The following is a 20,724-nucleotide window of genomic DNA, read 5'->3' on the forward strand; positions in this document are numbered from 1 at the left end:
ACGTGAGTCCCATATTCTCCACACCACTGGAGTCAAGCTATCCTGGCTGATGACCGCTGATAGCCAGAAACCGGTCCTAGGATGCTTGATTCCGGTCCAGGAAAGACATGGCTTGGCAGTTCGGGCTGGACTGTTCCCATGAGGCACAGGGTCAAGGCTGATTTGCATAATGCCATGTCTGAACTGGGATGGTGTGGACTGCAAAAAAACGATGGATTTAGGCCCAGATCTCTGTACTGGGATGAATGTATAACATTGTTCTGCATTCTGTCCATCAACTGTTGTTTTTGCATTTGTCACCCCGAGTGGGATGGGTATGCTCAGACATGAGTCCCATGCTCTCCACACCACTGGAGTCAAGTTATCCTGGCTGATGACGGCTGATAGCCAGAAACTGGTCCTAGGATGCTTGATTCCGGTCCAGGAAAGACATGGCTTGGCAGTTCGGACTCGACTGTTCCCATGAGGCACAGGGTCAAGGCTGATTTGCATATGGCCATGTCTGAACTGGGGTGGTGTGGAGTGTAAAAAAACTATGGATTTAGGCCCAGATCTCTGTACTGGGGTGATTGTATGACATTGTTCTGCATTCTGTCCATCGACTGTTGTTTTTTTTTTTGCATTTGTCACCCTGTGTGGGATGGGTATGCTCAGACATGAGTCCCATGCTCTCCACACCACTGGAGTCAAGCTATCCTGGCTGAAGACGGCTGATAGCCAGAAACCGGTCCTAGGATGCTTGATTCCGGTCCAGGAAAGACATGGCTTGGCAGTTCGGGCTGGACTGTTCCCATGAGGCACAGGGTCAAGGCTGATGTGCATTTGGCCATGTCTGAACTGGGATGGTGTGGAGTGCAAAAAACGATTAATTTAGGCCCAGATCTCTGTATTGGGGTGAATGTATGACATTGTTCTGCATTCTGTCCATCAACTGTAGTTTTTGCCACTTGTCGCAGTTCTTTCTTGGGAACAACCAAGTTTTTGGATACTCATCAGGCAGGCTTTCGCCCAGCACATTCTACTGAATCTGTGATTCTATCTCTCGTGGATGACCTTAAAGGACAGAAGGATATTGATTGTACTTAGGCCTTAATCCTCCTTGACCTGTCTGCGGCATTTGACACTGTGCACCACAAAAGTCTGTTGGATCGCATCGCCGCAGCGGGTCTCGGGGGATCGGCACTGGATTGGTTTAGATCCTTCTTAGAGGGCCGCAAACAATCGGCGTGCTCTCCCCCTAAAAGTCCAATACTGTCGAAATTAGTTGCGGTGTCCTGCAGGGCTCCTCTCTTTTGCCGATCCTTTTTAATGTATACATACATCTCCCTATTTCCAATCTCCGGCAGATGGGGGTAAAGATTTTTAATTATGCTGATGACATGCAGCTAATTTTTTCCCTGGAGAACTCAACTGAATCCAAAGACTTTGTTAGGAACTCTATGATGTATATCAAGAATTGGATGAACAATAACCAATTAAAATGTAACTCGGTTAAGACTGACATATTCATACCCAGTAACGAACTCACACACTGGACACCCTCTTATTGGCCTCCTGAGTTAGGTGTGGCTCCACTTTCCAAACCAGTGATAAAGTGTCTGGGTTTTCATATTGGCTCTGATATTTTTTTGAGGGCCCAAATTGGCTCAGTTACATCCGCCTGCTTTGTTCAACTCCGTAAGCTGCGTCAGAGTAGACGTTTTTTGAGTAAAGAGACCAGTATCTAAATCGTGATTGCTCTCATTCTATCAAAAATTGATTATGAAAATGCGCTTTATTTTGGCCTACCACAAAATCAGAAACATCGTCTTCAGATGATCCAAAATCAAGCAGCGAGAATCATCTATCTTAAGGATAGACAATGCCATATTAGCCCACTGCTCAAAGATCTCCACTGGCTTCCAGTGAAGAGAGCTATTTATAAAACTGGATGCATTCTTTTCAGAGCTTTTCAGGGAACTGGTCCTAGTTTCATTTCCTCGCGAATCTGCAAGTATTTACCCCAGCGTACTTTGAGATCTATCCATCTGAATCTTTTGGCAGTGCCCAAATTCAGGCGCAAACGCATTGGAGGAACTCGGTTCTCCTTTCTAGGTCCGAAGCTCTGGAAGTCACTACCTATCTCCCTCAGGCTTGAGGTTGATTACGTGCGTTTCAGGAAACAGCTTAAGACATGGCTGATCACCTTGGCTTATAACTAGATGTCTCCCTGTTTGATCTCTCTCTGCTCAGATTTTCAGCGCCAAGAGACCGTTTGGTGAACGTGCGCTCTTATAAATACCCATGTAACATTAACATTGCAGTGAAAATAGCTTTGAAAGTTGTGAGGGAACAATATACCTAATATTTAATGACCATTTTTCTATATAGTATATGTTTATTTAACAGCAGGCTTGTTGACTTAGAAGATGTTCTTTAAGGATGCCTAATTAAAATATAAAATCAGGTTTTCCTACATGGAAAGGTACATTTCTTCCTATGTGTCACTGCAGGGGTTTTAAACTACATCACAGACTGGGGACAGCAGTGCAACTGGCAGCCATAATGTTGTCATAAATGTGGGTCGTCCAAATACACACTGTAGTCCACATAGAGCATTTAACTTCAACATCACTAGTGAATTTTCTGCACCACCTATGGCCTTGTAAGAAGGATAAATATGCCAACTGGGTGTAACCAATTTTAACAGCACCATTTTAGGGACAGAGCACACACACTGTTTCACTGATTAGCAGTGTTGCAGTGCACCAACATAAATAGTTTTCAGAAAAAAGCGAAAGATTTGTGGTGAGCATGAACGCATCACAAAATAGAATTACAGGAACCCGGTACTACACTTTTAGGTTTATTGATGTTTAAATTCATGATCTCTAGTAATATTTGTCAAGTTTGCTTATGAATATTGGGGATATACTTGAAAAGAATACTGGTACTGGCACTGGCCAACAAACTGTGAGAACTGTGTGTGAAGCGAGTAACACTGAACCACATCGACCATGATGCATGAGGTAATTCAGCTGTGACGTGTCAGCAGGGTGCTCCAAATCCCTTTGACTGCTTATGAATATTGCTAGGTAATGGTAATATATTTATGGCTGATTCATGCATGTTAATGGAACCTATTCTTGGCGTTCCTGTTATCTCCTTCCAATGCTGTGTTCTGCTCTCCCTCCACCTGAGTGTAATGAAATATAGTCACATTTTCAAACTCTTGGTGACTTTCAACAGTTATTTCTCTTACTTTCAAAGCACTGAAGATAAAAAGACACCTAGTCTCCAATCCCTCTATGTTTTATAGCCTGCTATTACTCACAATAGAAATCTGTTAATGCTCACAAATACTCTGTTGAAAAAGCTAAATCCTCAGTGCAGACATTCTCCACTGTGGATGCGAAATGTATTCCTCTCTTCTTCCAGGGATCTATTTCGAACCAGATGCACGTTTATTCAGACTTAACTGTTCCTTCAGTTGTCAGTACAGTAAATGTGTCTGCCTCTCTAAGGCAGATGCAGAATGCAGCATGCTCTGAGCTGACACACTCTGACCCAGGACTGAAGAAAAGCAAAACAATATATGTGTTTCCTTTTTAAGTCACAACATGCACGGTCCCTTTACCGAAGTAGGTGGGGCACTCTCAGAGAACCCCTAAAAGAAAGCAGCATTCTTTAACCAGACACAGGCTCTTGAGGGAATGTTGCAAGCTAATTTTGTAAATAACAAAACTGTTTTTTAGACTTTCAGCATTAGTGACTGAATACAGTAATTCAAAGCGACTTTATTAATTGAACATTTCCCTCAAAACATGATTAGTACCCATGGGAGCCCTTTTATAGCCCACAAATCATTGTGTACCAAAGCACTAAAAAGCAGATGACTGTAGGAAGAGAACAAGGGCAAAAAGGGCCTCGGGAAGGCTGGTGTCCTTGGTTTTGAATACCACCTTTATTTTCCATAACACTTTATGTGAATAACTCAGATACGAAAAAACCCAAACTAATTGTAATGTTCAGAATCACATGCCCTCTGCTAGTCAGTATATTTACTTGGTCCAATTCTGAAGTTGTTGACAAAAAGGCAATTATCTGCTCTTTTGATACTTGGAAAGCTCAAAATGTATTGCTACTGCTTTCAATCCATTTTTCTTTTATGTTTTTTAATAATATGTGATAACTGCTTATGTTCTAGGAAATATTTTAAATGATCTGTTTTTAATTATAAGGGTCTTACATGTTGCTACTATATTGTGTAATTAGGTAGCTAAATACATTTTCCTGAAGATAAACTGTCCAGTAACTACATAACTTATCTGTGTTGTGAGAGGGTAGCTTGTAACTCAAATTCAGTCTTAGGATGTTTCATTGCCTTGAACCTTCCTTATGCTAAACTGTTTTTGTATAGCACAGGTTCATTCATTCTTTGGAGTCTTGGCACTGTGGCATTTAGCTGGATATTGACTATCATTAGAAGAATGTGAACTTTTCCGATGGAAGGGGCTCCGCATGAGTGTCAGGTGTTGAGAAATTCAGCCTTGACAGTGTAACTTAAATTGGTTCGATCATGGGCAGTGGACAGCCCCCAAATGAGAGTCATCGAAAGAGAGAGCGTGTGTGTGTGTGCGTGCGTGCGTGCGTGGGTGTGGGTGCGTGTGTCCCTGTGTGTGTGTGCGCGCATGTCAGTGCATGTGAGAGATATCACTCAGGGATAATCTTTGAACACTTTTTTTGCCCAGTCTGTGATTTATCAGACAAGCACAATTGCCATTTAGTCAGAAAGTAGCAGCTTCTATTATCATCTTCCTCTGAAACTTTGGAGAAGGACTTCCTCTAGAAACACATTTTTTGGCCCTACCTTCCACGTTCAGTCCTGTGTTCTGGTACAACTTTGGTACTAGGATGGACAGCAACCAGCACAGCAGCGCATGGTGACCCGCACTTGTGTTGATATCCTCAGACGATGTTCTTCAAATGTTCTTGCTGTTTTCAGACTTTTAATTTCCAACTGGTTAAAACACAGTTTACCAACAGGAAGATGCAGAACAGCCCCACCCAGAGATCTATCATGGTCGAGGAGAACATTGAATAACTTCAAAGGTATTTTGCAAAACCTCAGGGTATGCTTGCAGCTCCCAAGTTAGAAAGTGAAATACATTTTCCAAAAATTTAATTTGAGAACATGCGGGTTTGAAATAGTTCTGAGGTGTTTGCAAGCATATGGAAAAGTGTATTGCTCACAACTCTGGCTGCAAGGATAAATATGTCTTTTGCCACAGCAGAAATAGTATCTGTAGCACGGTACCCCAGAAGGAAAACACCCCTTATAAATCCTGTGCCGCAAAACTACTTTTAAATCCTGTGCTTCGACAATATATACCCACTGTCAGTGAACACAGCATCAGAAGCAACATATCTGTGATCATATTTGCGAACCTTGGCATCGTGTCTGCCAGAGATGGCCAGTATATTAAAATCCAAAAGTTGTGAATCTGTGCATTGTAATCTGTTGGGCCTATTGGAAAACATAAACGGAAGAAAGCCAGCCAAATGAAAATAAGACTGACCTCGCTCAAAGGAGCAGTTCAGGCCTCATCCTCTACCGAGAACAAATGAACCCAAATGCATTTCTGCCTCTTTGATCTTCATGCATCCATGCATGTCAACATTTTAGAAGAAGAAAGTGGGAGATTTTAAGAATATAATTGGGAGAACGTGTTTCCCAAGTTAACTTCTGTAGAAGAAGAGGCAATTTCAGGTGGGAGCCAGATAAATTGAAGCAATTTTTGGCTTCAAAAATCGGGAATCTACTGCTTGTATGGGGTCTATTGGGGTCTATTGGCATGTGTGTGTCTTTATTTCTTGTGGCACTCTGACAGTAAGCTCAGAGTGCCACAAGGGAATACTCCATCTGACTAGATACTTCAAACTCATGCGTTAGTGTTACCACACAACCCAAAGTTGTGAGGGGAATGCTTACAAATGTAGATTTTAAGGTACTTGGTTTACAGCGTCTGTGTTTTTTATCACTCTGGTGCCCATTATGATAAAGAGGACCTCCTTTAAGTTGCTGAGTTGTCTGCCACTTTGAAAGAGGCAATCAGGCTTGTTGTGCTTAGAAGCTCAAGCTCCACTGCACTGCAAAAGTCCCAGGAAGCAGAAACATGTGGAGACATCCTTAGCTTCTATGTTGAGAATGCAATCTTGCAGGCTGTTCCTTCTGGTTCAGGGGAAGCCTGATCTATTCTAGAATTTGCAGGTGTAGAGGATATGACAAGCAGGGCCTTTACATTGCACTGTATAAATGTACCATCTTGTACACACCATCTCATGAAGTTCGGGGAGGCCAAAACACAATTGACACTCAACTGTATTTCCAAGACTGAGCTACGATGCCAGAAGCAGGATGTGCACATTAGCATGTGTGTATTTGTGTGTGCAACTGTGAAATATTTCACATGCATCACACTAATGTGATAAATATGGGGTTCCAAACAACTGCATTTTGTGCAATCTAGTTCCAGCACCTTATCTAGTGGCATGGGGGGTTCTCTTACATTCCCAATCATGGCCAAGAATGGATAGTATACTTTTAGGGGGATGGGAGCGCACCAGACACGCCCCAACGTAATTACCTCTTGCATGATGGTTCATGTAGTTCATTATTTCTCGCTCAATTCAATTCAAAGTGTTCATAGCCAGTGCTGTATTATTAGTTTCAATTCGTATCCCTAGACACGTGTTTCATGATTCCTCAATCGTCAGTAGGGAAAAAAGCAAAGTTCATAGGTTGCAGGGCGTGCTGCCTCATCTCTCAGGACCAGTTCCACTCACAGCATGAAAGCGCAGGCTCCCGAGCTCGTCAGCTCACAAGAATTTTATACTTTTAGGGGGGTGGGAGCGCACCAGACACGCCCCAACGTAATTACCTTCTACCCCCCTAAAAGCCAAGAATGGATAGTTACTCATACCCACCTGCCCCAAAAATAATATAGAGAGAAAAGAGAATGGCTGCATCAGCCCACTATCGATAATCCTCTTGTGCCTATCATGGGTCCACCCAACGGTTGGGTGACCCTCCAGTCTTCTTGAGATCAGAACTGTGGTTCCATACAAGGTCTAAGGCAGGCTCAGCATCGTACACATGGATGTAGGTTCTTGTCTATGCCTTTTCTCAATCACTCGGGTGAGCAGCCGTCCAGTGGTGCCATACCTAGTTTCACCTACTTACCACTCTAGATGGTTGAACTTCATGCACCTGCATGTCATCACCAGCCCTGATGTATAATGGTGGCTTGAACCAGCCTGGTTCTATCTTGTCATGGCTTTGAGACTCTGATTATTTCAATACCTTATATCCATAATTTTAGCAATGCATTATGTTAGAAATGGGATTTCTGGTTGGCTAAGGCTTGCGCCAAAGCCAGGCAGAAACCACCACTCTAGTCAGGGCAAAGGAGTTACACGCCAAAGATAACCCCTGCTCACCCCCTTGGTAGCTTGGCACGAGCAGTCAGGGTTATCCCGGAGGCAATGTGTAAAGCATTTGCGCACGCACACAGCAACAATATCCCAGGCACACCACAAAAGGAACTCCACACAAGGTTATATCAAAATAGCTTTTGTATTCTCATAACACATCAGATAGTAAACACATAACACACACTGTGCCAAATGGCACATGCCACATTCACAAGGGATTATTTACACAGGACAGGGCCACATGGGCCACTGTCAGAACCATCTCAAAGCGAACTTGGTAAAAGTAACATAAATCATAAACATACAACCAGTAACCACTGGTAATCACTGTACTCCACCTCAGCCTGTAACATAAACTACATTATGCACAGACACATTAGGCGCGAATTATATTCTGCGCCAACCTCACCAGCATAAACACATTATGCAATCTCTCACTAGTCTAAACACATTAGACCCTACCTCCTAAGTATAACTCACATTAGGGGCCTAAATCACAGAGTGAAACATACTCTCACTACCATAAACCATAATATTCTACACAACTTCATAATCATAAACCACAGTTTAGAGGTACAAAACACAAGGGTGCACAAAACATACAAAATGCATTACATTTCCTAGCACCACATTGCATCAGCACATAAATTACATTAGGGCCTTGCGCCCTATACATCTACCAGTCCCCCTGGCCATTGACAAAGAGGCTCAAATGCCCTGTGTCCAGAATGTCAGGGCGCGCTGCCAATGCAGCGCCAGTCAGGGCTGCGCCATCTGCGGGAACCTAAACGTTGCAGCTGCCCACTACTTGCTGGGCAGCTGAGAACAATGACCCGTAGGTCTAAATCCATCAATCCAAGGGTAAATCACCAAATTATAAATGCAAAAATTTTTGGACAGATATTTTCAACCTTTTGTCCTTAAAACTCTTTCACATGTCCGGGACACCACAGATTTTTTATCGAAACTCGAACCGATTTTGAATGAACTCAGACACACCGAACTCATCATGTGTACAGTGGACATATGTTCACTTTATACCTCCATCCCCCATGATGGAGGTATTGAAGCCATTGAACAAATGTTGGCCGCATCTGATCTTATTTATTTTATTTATTTATTTTATTTTTAGAGTTTTCTATAGCGCGAACTTGAACCGATTAGGTTATCAGAGCGCTTTACATAGCACCAGTTCCGTTACATGTTATCACAGCAGTTTACATAGAATCAATTACGTTGCACATTTCAGGATCTTGAACCGGTTAGGTTATCAGAGCGCTTTACATAAGACAGCATTCGATGTCCAGTGCCCTCCTCCGCCGTGTAGCGGGGGACCACTTCCAGCCCTCCGAAGTCGTCGAGCTGTCGGGACTAGGCTCCTGGAATTTCAGCTGCCCCTTTACAAGGCACTTTACATAAAATCAGTTACGTTACACATTTCAGGAACACCTTTCTTTTTGCTCTAGTGGATAGGGTTATCTCTTCACACGGGGGAAGGGGTACACCTGGCTATATTTCACCAGTTCCACAGGCGATAAGTCGTAAAAGCTATAATTCTAACCCAGGGAGGGGATACACATGGATACAGTCTAAAAATCAAATAGTAAACTAGTCATTAGAGTTATCATCTATCTTGACAGGAGGGATGTGACTGGAAACACTCTAGGGGTAATATAGGGGTGGTAGAGAGTACAGAGGACCGCTGCAAACACTACACGAGTACCAGCATAGAGGAGGGGTGTGTGGGATGCAAAGGTCTGGAGGGAAGGAAGGGCTAGAGTCCAGCGAGAACTGTCCAAGAAAAAACAGCAGCATTCACAGCATAGAGGAAGGGTGGGTAGGATGCAGGGTATGTAGGGAGGGACTAGTCCAACGAAAAAGTCCTCCAGAGTCCACCAGGGCACTATCCTCTGCGTTCGTGTTCCCGTAGCCTGCGTCTGCCGGTCATAGAAAGTGTGTCCCCAAGGGCGCCATCTTGAAGTCAGGCACCGCCGGCGCCAAACAGCGCGGCCGGGAAGGGGGGGGCGCATCTCTGCCCTCGGGCCCAGGCTCGTCTGTGGCGGAGAGAGGGGTGTATGGCCCCCGGAGCAGGTCGGTGGGAAGGCCTCAGGGCGGCGCCGTCATCAGCAGGGGCGCCGCTGTCAATCACCGGCCCTTTACTGGTGTGCCCCTGGAATGCCCTCAGAGTCTCGGCGGGTGACAGCGGGTGGCAGCGGGGTACGCAGAGGGAGCTCTACATACCGCTCAGGTGATCAGCGCCTGTCCGACTCGCCCCCGGTCTCCGCTCCTCTTCCCTGATGCCCTTCACTCCGGGCCGGCAGCGGGCGTCCGCCATGTTGGGTCCCCGGCAGGGATCGACAGCAGCCAGCCAGCGCCGCTCCACAGACACCAGCAACGAGGTGGCAGCGGGGGACGCGGCAGGAGCCCTACATCGGCTCGGGTGAACAGCGCCCGCCCGTCCGACTCGCCCCCGGTCTCCGCTCCTCCTCCTTGTTGCTCCATAGCCCGAGCTGGTAACGGGCGGCCGCCATGTTGGGTCCTTGGCGGGGATCGGGAGCACTCAGCAATCGCCGCTCCACAGGCACCAGCAGCGATCGGGGTAGCCCTGCAGATGCCCCACACCCTCCGCTACAATCAGGGAGTGTGTGCGTCGCGGGGGGCCTCCCAAGGACGCTGGGCTCCAGGCCGGAGCAGCGCGCGGGCCGGGAGCCGAGACGGTCCACGTCCGTCCCGTCTCGGCTCCTCCTCCTATAATCTTGATCCTGATTTCAAAATCTTTCTAATGTAATTAACTATGTTTACACTATATCACAGTTACTTCACTGCTTCGGATAAATGGATACTTCAACTAAATGGCACTGCCATGGGAAATTCGGCAGCTCCTTGCTACGCAAACATCTACATGAAAACATTCGAGGAGACTCACATTTTGTGTCAAAATAGCTGGCTACAATTTGGCAAACTATACCTTCGATTTATAGATGATGTGTTTTTACTGTGGAGTGGTACATTTGACACCCTTATTAACTTTTTGGAATCATGGAATACCTTCAATGAGAGAATTCAATTCACCTGGGAACACAGTGACAGATGTGTCCATTACCTTGATGTGGAGATCCACAGAGAATTGGATGAATGGTCCACTACTATCTTCCGGAAACCTACAGACAGGAACTCCACACTACATTATAAAAGCTTTCATCGCAGAGGCCTTAAGAACAACTTACCTTTTGCACAACTGTTACGGGTTGAACGTATTGTCTCCAACGAGACAGAAAGCAAAAAACAAATGCAAATTACCTTAGAAAGGCTGAAGGCTCGGGGATATCCGAACCCCATCCTCGATCTGGCGTCTGAAAGAACTGAAAAGATTGACAGGAGCGAACTCCTCATACCTAAACAGATGAAACATTCAGACCGCATGGTGGTGGTCTCTAAATACTCGAAGATGTCTAACAACTTTCAACACATCATACGCAAACATTGGCCCATTCTTTCCATGGAACCTGATTTTCAAGGTTTGTTCAATCAACCTCCCATGTTTGCATTTACCTGAGTAAGAAACTTGAAAGAAATTCTAAGTCAACCCAGTTCTTCTACTATCCCCTCGACATACGTGGGATTAAAACCCTGCTACAACTGTAGCAACTGTAACAATTGCATCCCAGGTAATACGACTACTCATCCTATGAAAGGCCACACAATAAAACTGCGCGTTAATGCCACGTGCAACAGCTGCAACGTTATATATATGTTGAAATGCCCATGTGGCAAATGTTACATTTGACACACTGAGCGTAAGATTCGTGTGAGAATTCTGGAACACAAAAGTAATATTCGTACCCACAACCAAAAATCCAGTGTGGCTACACATTTTAATGACAACAGACATAGTGTGGCCCAGTTGAAATTTCAAATACTTGAACAAGTGAAGGTGACGACGAACAATAAGAACACCCTCTTGAAAAGAGAGAACTATTGGATCCGATTTATGTCCACAATGGTGCCCAATGGGCTCAACGACCGGATGGAATATTTGTGTTACCTGTAATGTTTTTTCCTTGTAAACACCAGTAGTTTCCCCAGTGATATTTTGCATGTCTTTACGTTCATTTTTCTTACATATTTCTAATTATTTTCCCCACTTTTTGGTTTCACACGTTAGCCACTTCCCACTACATCATGGCGGTCATTTTTCTGCCTTCCATGCACCGTCGCTTTCTACTTCTTACGCTAGTCCTCTTTCTATTCTTCCCGCACCCTCACGTTCTTAACGGGTGGATTCACTGCTTGTCCGTTGGAACTTTGCTTCTGCGGCCCCCCGCAGAACTCGTATTTCTTTGAACACAAGTAAGTACCCGTCTGGGGACTCTCACAGTTTGTTTATCTTGCACGCGGCTTTTTGCTTTACCGGGTTGGTCGGAACTATCCTTTTGCGGCTCCCCGTGGAACTCAGATTACTTCACGCACTATTCAGATCTTGATCACCGACTTCAAACTGTGTGTTCTATCCCGCATGCTGCTGTGGTTACCTTGAGTTTCTCTTCACCCTCACATCAAGGGAATCCCATTCTTTACGCTATTCACCCGGCACATAGTATTTTCTACCCATAGTATTTTCTCCCCATTGTTGTTGTGGTTTTGCACGTTAACTTCTTTGATGCACTTCTTCCATTTATACATATTTTACTATGGCTAGTTGCACACGAACTTGCAAGGGAGGTCTTTTGGGCTGTTGATCACTTTTCGGTTCTACTTTCCACACTTTTCATTTTGCATCTTTGAGATACCGTATTCAGATGTACCTGAACAGTTTTTATTTTTGGATTTTTTTTGTAGAGTAATCCCTGAGGAAGGGCGTTGCCCGAAATGCATCGGGAAGTGTGATCATCGCTAAAATTTGTTTTCACTGATGGATATACACTTTGGATTATGATTGAGTTTTGAAGGATGATTCAATTCTTCTATTTACCAAGGTTGAATAAAAACCTGAACTTTGGATAAACTGTTTTGCATTTATAATTTGGTGATTTACCCTTGGATTGATGGATTTAGACCTACGGGTCATTTACGTTGTACTCAGAGTTGCTTTTTCCACGCAGAAAAAGCTCAGCATTAGTTCCCTTTGGATTTCGCACTGCCAGGCCAGACAGTGTCTTCACTCTAGCAGCACACTACACCTGTTCACTTCTACCACCTTGATATACACCAGGTTGTGCGAGTCCCTACCTACTTTAGTTCCAGCTGAGAACAATCACAGGGCCTGAACGCTGCAGCTGGCACTAAGTGCTGCGCAGCTGTGGAAGACCTGGCACCTCTGTGCCACATCTGTGATTCTCTCATGAATTGCGCCCCACGGGGGAGCCATCTTGCTCTGAAATAGGGGGGCCAAACTGTGGAGCCACATGGCTCTTCAAAATAAACATGTGGGGGTTGGAGCCCTCTGGCTCTGACATCAACTGTGCCCCAGGAGCCCACTGGCTCCTTAAATAATTAAAGATGCCCCCAAACGTTGGAGCGTACTGGCTCAGAAAACATGGCCCCTCTGGGCCCTCCACGAAATAATTGCCCCTCATTGGAGCCCGCAGAAACCAAAAGATGCGCCCTGGTCGGAGAGGCCTGCAATGGCGGGACCGCGCAGGCACCAACACTGTGCCTCCCTACACACTGGGGGGGCTTCTCAATCAAATGGGCCCCCATCGCTGGAGAAAAGTACCCACCATGGGCGACACGGGCCCACGGGGCCTTGGGAGCATCACGGGGGGCATCTAAACTATGTAGCCACGTTGGAGCAGCCCACTGAGCACACAGGGCCGCTCAGACTCCGTCTCTCTCCACCACCACCCAGCCGTCAACACTCACCGGCTCTCTGGGGGCAGGACACTTCGCTGGGTACTCCTCTCTCCTCTGTGGTCCCGGCTGTTGGGAGACTCCTCATGTCGAGCGCGGAGGGGCAGGCACCGTCAATGTGCCTCCCGCCCCCTCCGCACCAGCACCATCTCCTCTTGCGGCGGCAATCTCCTCACTCCTCCCGCGGTGGGGGCCGCGGTGGGGGGAGGCACTGGCAAAGTGCCTCGCGCCCCGTCCACCGTCGAGCTGCACCAGGTGGTGCCTGCGGGACTCTCCCTTAAGCATGGGAGCCCCGCACCGGCAGCGCCATTCCTCTTGGGCAGCTTCTCCTCCTTTTCCAGCGGCGGACGAGGGACTTCCCTTTTGAAACCGGAGGTCCCGCCCGCCGTCAGGCAAAACTTTGCCTGACTTCCTTCCCGGCCGCATCTCTGCAATCGGGCTGCGGCGGTGACTTTCCCCTAGGCAGCGGCACAGTGCGGGGTGGGCACCCGCCATAATAAGACATAATGGCACATCCATCACGCGGGGTGGGCACCCATATAAAACAAAGGTAAGCTGGGTGGCACCCGCGATATCGTCAGCATCCACATCGGTAGGGAGGGGGGGATCGCCACGTCGGGATTCCCGCCCGCCAACTGCAGCCCAGCGTGGCCAAGCCCACGCATTCCTCCTGGGGAATTTAAGATACAGCGCTCCCAAGGCGCTTAGGCAAAGTAAAAGAGCAGCAAAGGTCCCCAAGGTCCTGGAGCATTTAAGGATGGAGCCAACAGCTCCCAACAAAGAAAAGTCCTCCAGGAATCCAGGGGCAGGGCAGGTCCCAGGGAGGCAAGCCTTCCGCTGGGCCCCAGCAGCAGCATGCCCCTGGTAGTTTCAAGTGCAAGACAAGAACACCTTCATGGGGTCACATCCCCTCTTTTATACACATTTTTCCTTTGTCTCCAAAGGTACAGGCAAGGCGCGAACCAGATGCAACTGGCTCTGGAGCACTTTGTTTTGCTCAGCCCCTCTCCCTATTCCCAGGACAGGCCAGGGACATCAGACACAGCACAGGGGGCAGAGCCAGCATTGTGGAGGGAAGGCCCAGCCCTATTCAGGTGCCAGGTGCACACCTCCCTCCCATCAACATGCAGATCTCTCCATTCACCATCGGGCAGAGCCATCCTGACTCCTGGAGCCAGGCACACCAGCCAGCTCCAGCCAATCACAAGCCAGACAGTCAATTCACATTTACTGCACAGACATGGCAACTTCTAAAGTGGCACTTCTACACCAGACACATTAAATCTGCGCACATCATCGCGCAGCATTTAATCTCATGAGTTTGCACATTCCAAACGCGCCCCTGCACTCCCCACACATCAGGAACTAACATGGACACACCTATTCCCCATGCATTCCTATGGGAGGGCAGGCCACTGTCACCACACATACGCAGAGAGCGCACGCACTTTGCACTGGACCCCAGTGAAAAGTGCGCAGAGGCCTAAAATCACCAACACCAGGTTACAGAAACAGGCTAGGAAAATGCAAAAAGTTTCGGGGTGAACCTGCCAAAAGGGCCAAGTCCAACACATTACCTCTGAATCGAGAAATGCATTTGGAAAAACAAGTCCCAATATTATTTCTATTCGTACATTTTTAAAGGATGCACAAATGTTGCTCCTTGGTTACTAAAATCTTTAATAGCTGTAACACGTTATACTTATTTTTCTAAAATGTATTGCCAGGTTTTTCCTTTGTGCATCAACCTTTCTCACTCAATTCAATTGTTCAGAGTGTGCTTTATTCCGTTTGGTATAATTTGTCACATAATACACATCACAGCCACATGATGAATGATCTATTTATCCTCTATCCTCTCCAAAGACCAGAAGCATGGCGGGGCTAGAACAGTCAAAAACAAGGGCATCCTTTCCCACTCAACACACAATGAGTATGTCATGAAGCTCATTCAGCCAATCCCACTCGGTGATTTATGGGGTAAAGTGGACGACTTCTTGTGAGTGACTGGTACCTCAGATTTGGGGACTGAGAGGCTTGCAACTAGCACCTCCTAGACAAAATGTCATCAGTGCAGCTAGAATAATAGGTTTCTAAAGATTATCAGGGCCCCTGTATGGGAAAGCCCACCAGATTTGGGCATAGGTGCCATTGGATTTCAGCCAGTGTAAAGCTGTGTAATGGCTTGCCTCAGATCATATTGTATGAGATTTAATGACATTGAAAGTTGTATGCAGACTCAGGCAATATATTTGAATGGGCTGAAAATTGGGGAACCGATCACCAGCAGCGGGGCAGAATTACCAGAATGGAAGATGCAATGAAGGGCCACTCAGAATGAGGCCTTAAATGGGAAGATGATTAGCCAAATTGTTCCACCAATTTATGGTAGAGCAATTAGCTTGTCCGAAATATACATGACCCCTTTAGTTTTCACCTTTTTGTGGTTGGATTTAATTAGCATCTGCACATTCCTTACAGACATATTCGCCTATTTAAACATCAATGAGGGGCATATTAAATCAACCCTTAAGCTTCAATTTTGCTAATAAAAATAATTAATATTATTTTAAATATGAACACAATGGGATACAGATCATGTTGATCCTAATTGGATAACTTATTTCTCTTTGACGTTAAATGTATAACCGCAATTTCTACTGATGCCACGTGGATGCAGGTAGCAGAGGTGTGAAGTACTTCTACAAGGTGGTTATTGTCTAAAGGATATTGGTACTGCATGAGTTCCACTCAAGATTCCTTGCAGGGGGGCTAAGGTTTGTTACACCACTTGTAAAACAGAGGGGTGTAACACAGGCCCCCGCAGCCCCCGCGGTGCGGGGGGGGGCTCCAAGCCCCTCGGCACTGCACTCTGGCCAGAGAGCTCCTGATTGAGCCTAGAGGGGGCCCCTCTACGTACTGTAAAGGGAGGCCCCCTCAAATTCCGTTACGCCAGTGGCACATGAAACTCTCTTCCTTTAGAAGTCTGTCTCTGCCCAGATTTTCATCCAGATGATGAGTTACTAGTTCAGGTAACCTTACTTCTCTCTACTGACCTAGTGGTTCAAGTTCTTTAACTGTCATACAACGAAACCATATTTTTTAAGTATCCTCGAATGTAATAAATAAAAACTCTTAACTCATTGCCTGCCTGCATTCACAAACATTCTACATTTTGTTATATTTTCATTTAAAATTGTTTTAATCTTGTTGATATATTTAGCCTCACAGCAGTACTGAAACACTGAATACATATCTTAAGGCCCGATTTTGAGTTTCAAGAACAGAATACTCCATTACAAACATGACAGAGAACCTGTCTGCCAAAACCTTGGTCTGTCCATCTAATTTCGAGAAAGGTGGACTTGAGTATCTGTCGACAGAACCCCCTTTGGCTCAGTCAACAGTATACTGCCTACAAAGGCAAGCTACAGTAGGGGCTGTTGAAGAAGGATATTACACCCTTGTCAGGATGGATGGTGCAATGCTTTTTCGTGTCCATCACCACCAAGAAAAACCTGTTGGTGAGAGACAGTTAAAAACCCTGGAAGAAATCTCCCATGGTGGGAAGTTCCTTAGTTGTTTGCTTTTTAAAAAATAAACTCTTCTTTTGGGATTTTGTTCTTTAAAAACAAGAAACTTTTGAAAACTCTGCCAAACTTTTCCTACATTGACAAAAACTACCATGACAGTGCTCACTGTTAATATAGAGAGATGTCCATGGGACAAGTGGACTTCTCTATATTTGGTTCGCGGAGTTTCTTTAGAATGGCAGTGGTAATGTCCTCTGCTAACCCGATACAGTAACCTCCATCTGCCACCCTCTAAATTGGCTCCTTATTATATTCCTACAACAGACAAATTCACTCAATATCTATCTTATTTTAAAATCAAGTATATTATCATAACATTTTTATATTTTAATTCCTTTTCATGAAGGGAATGATGTCATAAAGGGAGATTTCAAATATGTAGGAAGTTTTAAATGAGTGAACAGTATATGCTGAATTAAAAAAATATTAGCAATTACCAGATCTCACACACTTAACTGTTCCCCAACTATGTGAGTGCAACTGCTAATTCCTGTGTTTCAAAGTGTTACAGTCCAGCAAGTGAGGTAAAATATATGTTTTATGGTACAAGAATATTCCTTTGGTTTTTCAATCTGTGTCAACAGCCTCAAACATCAAATGAAGATAGTGGTTTGAAATGTCATCTAATAATTATTATTGTATTACATCACAATGTCACTTAAATGTAGTCACTCATATGAATGTCTTTCTTTCCTTCAGGTAGCCAAACTAGGAGTAGCACAAGGAGGTACAACTCACAAAGCTGAAACCCAGGTTTCACGGATGGTTCTTGCAATGATAATTGCCTTCTTGATTTGCTGGCTTCCATATGCCGCTTTCGCAATGACTGTGGTAGCCAATCCTGGAATTTACATTGATCCTATTCTAGCTACAGTTCCCATGTACTTAACAAAAACCAGCACTGTCTACAACCCTATCATTTACATCTTCATGAACAGACAGGTAAATATAACCATCTTTTATTATGGTTCTTAAGCTTGTTGTGTCTGCATTCGACAAAACAAGACCTACAGTGTCATCACTGGAGCTGGCACAGGTATCTGCCTGAAGTACTATTCCACAAAGTCCACAATTTGGTGCAGTTAACTCTGCTCCTGTGGTCACCTCTATGCCTACACTCTCCTCAAACTATGTTGATTTAGCACTTAAGTTAAGCATACTTTATTTGAGTTTTTAACACAGATATGTGAAAAAAGCTACAACTTCCTTGTAACAAATTCAACCTTTAAGTTCACAGTAGGCCAATGAAACACGTAGGCCGAAAATATAAATTAAAAAAAATATTTCCTTTTCTAGCACTTGCTATAACTTTCAGTGGATGTCGCCTTAACTTCTATTCTGTTACTTTATATTAAATTATAGGAATAGCCGATCACTCCCTTGTGAACAAGGCCATTCACTCTAACAAGGGATATGTTCTCAAATATGGAAGTATTCACCTCCTTTTTCTATTGCAAGGTTAACGTATTCCACGTCTTCAACTATCATCAGTCTGTATTTCTCAATTTTAACCTTAAAAGGAAATTTGCAGAGGGCTTTGTCTATAAATTATTTGCTGTAACAAACATTTCTTATGCTCACCAAAATGTGTTCTGCAAATATTTGCACACAATCAAAATAAAAAGATTTACACTTTACTCATATAAGCAGTCATTGTTTTCTGATCCAAAGCATAGCACATCCAGTCCAGTGTTTACTGATCTAGCAGATATAACTGCAGCCTCTGTCCTCCTATAACTCTATAACTGCTACATTGATATTATTATTTTATCTCTGTGAGCAGCAAGCGTTATTATTTTATAGGATAAGTGTAGATGTACTTTCAGATAGTAAGGACAGCTTTACTCAAAGTACATACATTGAAAATCAGATTTTCATTTCTTGTTCTTTGTTAAAAAGGTATAAGAAAAGGAAATTTCATAATATTGTTCAGTCAGGAGGAAAGCTGGGGGGAAATTCAATTAAAGTATGCTAATGTTCATGATGAAAATTGAGTTAGCATCTGACAAGGCAAAGTTTGGACAAAGTGCAAACCCAGGAGTTGAACACTGCATTGGTGGCACATTATTGGATTCCTATTGATCATAGTGGAACAATATTTCCTGAAAGCTTTTTATTATTATTGGTTATCTATTGGATTTTCATGTAACCTTCCTTAACCACTGAATAATGGTATTTTTCTGGGTTTTCTCATAGCTAGTTAACTCTGTATCCATTTTCTTCTTTCCATCTTATTTTACTGTTGTAGTGATTACCTTGTTAATCACTACAACCCAAAATATTTTCCTGTGAGGATTGTGTTGTATCTTGGTTCAACCTTCAAAATGACAGCCAAGGTTGAACTCCTTTTTACAGTCTGGCTTGACAGCACAGATGTTGCAAGATGATTGTGTTATCAACACTAGAGAGGGGCTTTGGATGCGCCTACATGTTGGGAGCCAGAAGTGCATATTTTGATTCGGCCAAGGTTGTGTGCTTCCACAAAAAGTGCTTGCCCTTAAAGGCAGCTGTGATCATTTTACTTATCCAGCTGCCTGAGTTTGAACTTACAGGGTCACATACATGACATTGGAATGCTATTAAAACATCTAAGATAACTAGAAAACGTGTTTTTCTCTGGCAACAGCACACATAGGAGGAGTGTAGTCATTACCCTACATGGATTTTTAGGTTTGGACTAATAGTGCAACGGTCACCTGAACTATTAACCTGCACCACTATTATTCTTCAGTTCTTTGCTTCCACAGGAATACATATCCATACCCATGCCTATATACTTGCAATGTTTCACAGCACCATGCAACATTCCTTTAAAGCCAGACCTATTGGCATTGCCAATGCTAGTTTTCTATTTTACAGTTTTATATAGCTCTGTCTTTATCTTGAGAACCTGACCTTTTTACATGAGAACTATTAGGCACAGGGAGGTTAAGTGATTTGCCCAGAATCACAAGATGTTTGACCCAGCTTGGTTCCCCAGTTTCAAATTCGGCATCTTTGGTTGTTAAGCCCCTCCTCCTCCTCCCTCAATTTCCACTGGATTCATGGGAAACCCCAGCCAGACCAGTTTGGCAAAATGAGCACGTGGAAATATTCTGATTTAATGCGATTTCATATAGACTTCATCTGTAGTAACTTACTGCTTCAGATATTCACGAATAACTATTTGTTTCTAAACCAAATCAGTCCTGACTCTAAAGCCAAAAGCTAGGAAGACTAATGGCTTGGGGAGTGAAAAAAGGATCAAGGTTTCAGAATGAAGCACAAATAGCTGCAAATATGTATGTGTTTGTACGACACTCCTAAGGCTTACTTATGAGTGCTCCTGCGTATTCCTGCATTACAGGAACAAGTCAACAGTGCCCCTAGCTTACTCATTGAATTATGGAGTACGTCTGAGGTACTCAAACAGTAATATTATTTAGAACCATCTTACACAATATAGGTAATATCCTTTATCATACAAAAATATGTTTATTGTAATTACTATTATAATCCTATTTCTTCAAATAGTCAAAAATTCATTAGATACATCACAAACATTAAGACACAATGTAAATCTATCAGAGCACACAAACCATTCACCCTCTAATATCATTAAAACCCTGGTAGGGAGAGCTCCAAACCTTGTGGTAGATTATCCTAATTTCCAAACTTCTTCATAAGCCACTCATTCTTCAATTTTGTATCGACTAAGGATCCATAGTATCAGCCAACTCTTTTTCAGCCTTCCAAAGAATGGCATCTATATATATATATACAGCTTTGTTTCCTTATTTTTCCTTTTTTCTCAATGCATCTACGATAC

The 20,724-nt window shown here is 44.2% G+C and overlaps 1 protein-coding gene across 1 annotated transcript in view; it reads left to right on the forward strand.

Annotated features, from left to right (window-relative positions):
- LOC144783418 (parapinopsin-like) overlaps positions 1-20,724 on the forward strand; it is a 144,872-nt gene that overhangs the window by 95,293 nt on the left and 28,855 nt on the right. The window contains exon 3 of the mRNA XM_078662406.1: positions 17,616-17,858. Within this exon, the coding sequence (XP_078518532.1) occupies positions 17,616-17,858 (243 nt within the window). The remainder of the gene's footprint in view (positions 1-17,615; positions 17,859-20,724) is intronic.

Source organism: Lissotriton helveticus, chromosome 9, assembly GCF_964261635.1.
Source record: "Lissotriton helveticus chromosome 9, aLisHel1.1, whole genome shotgun sequence".
NCBI lineage: Eukaryota > Metazoa > Chordata > Amphibia > Caudata > Salamandridae > Lissotriton > Lissotriton helveticus.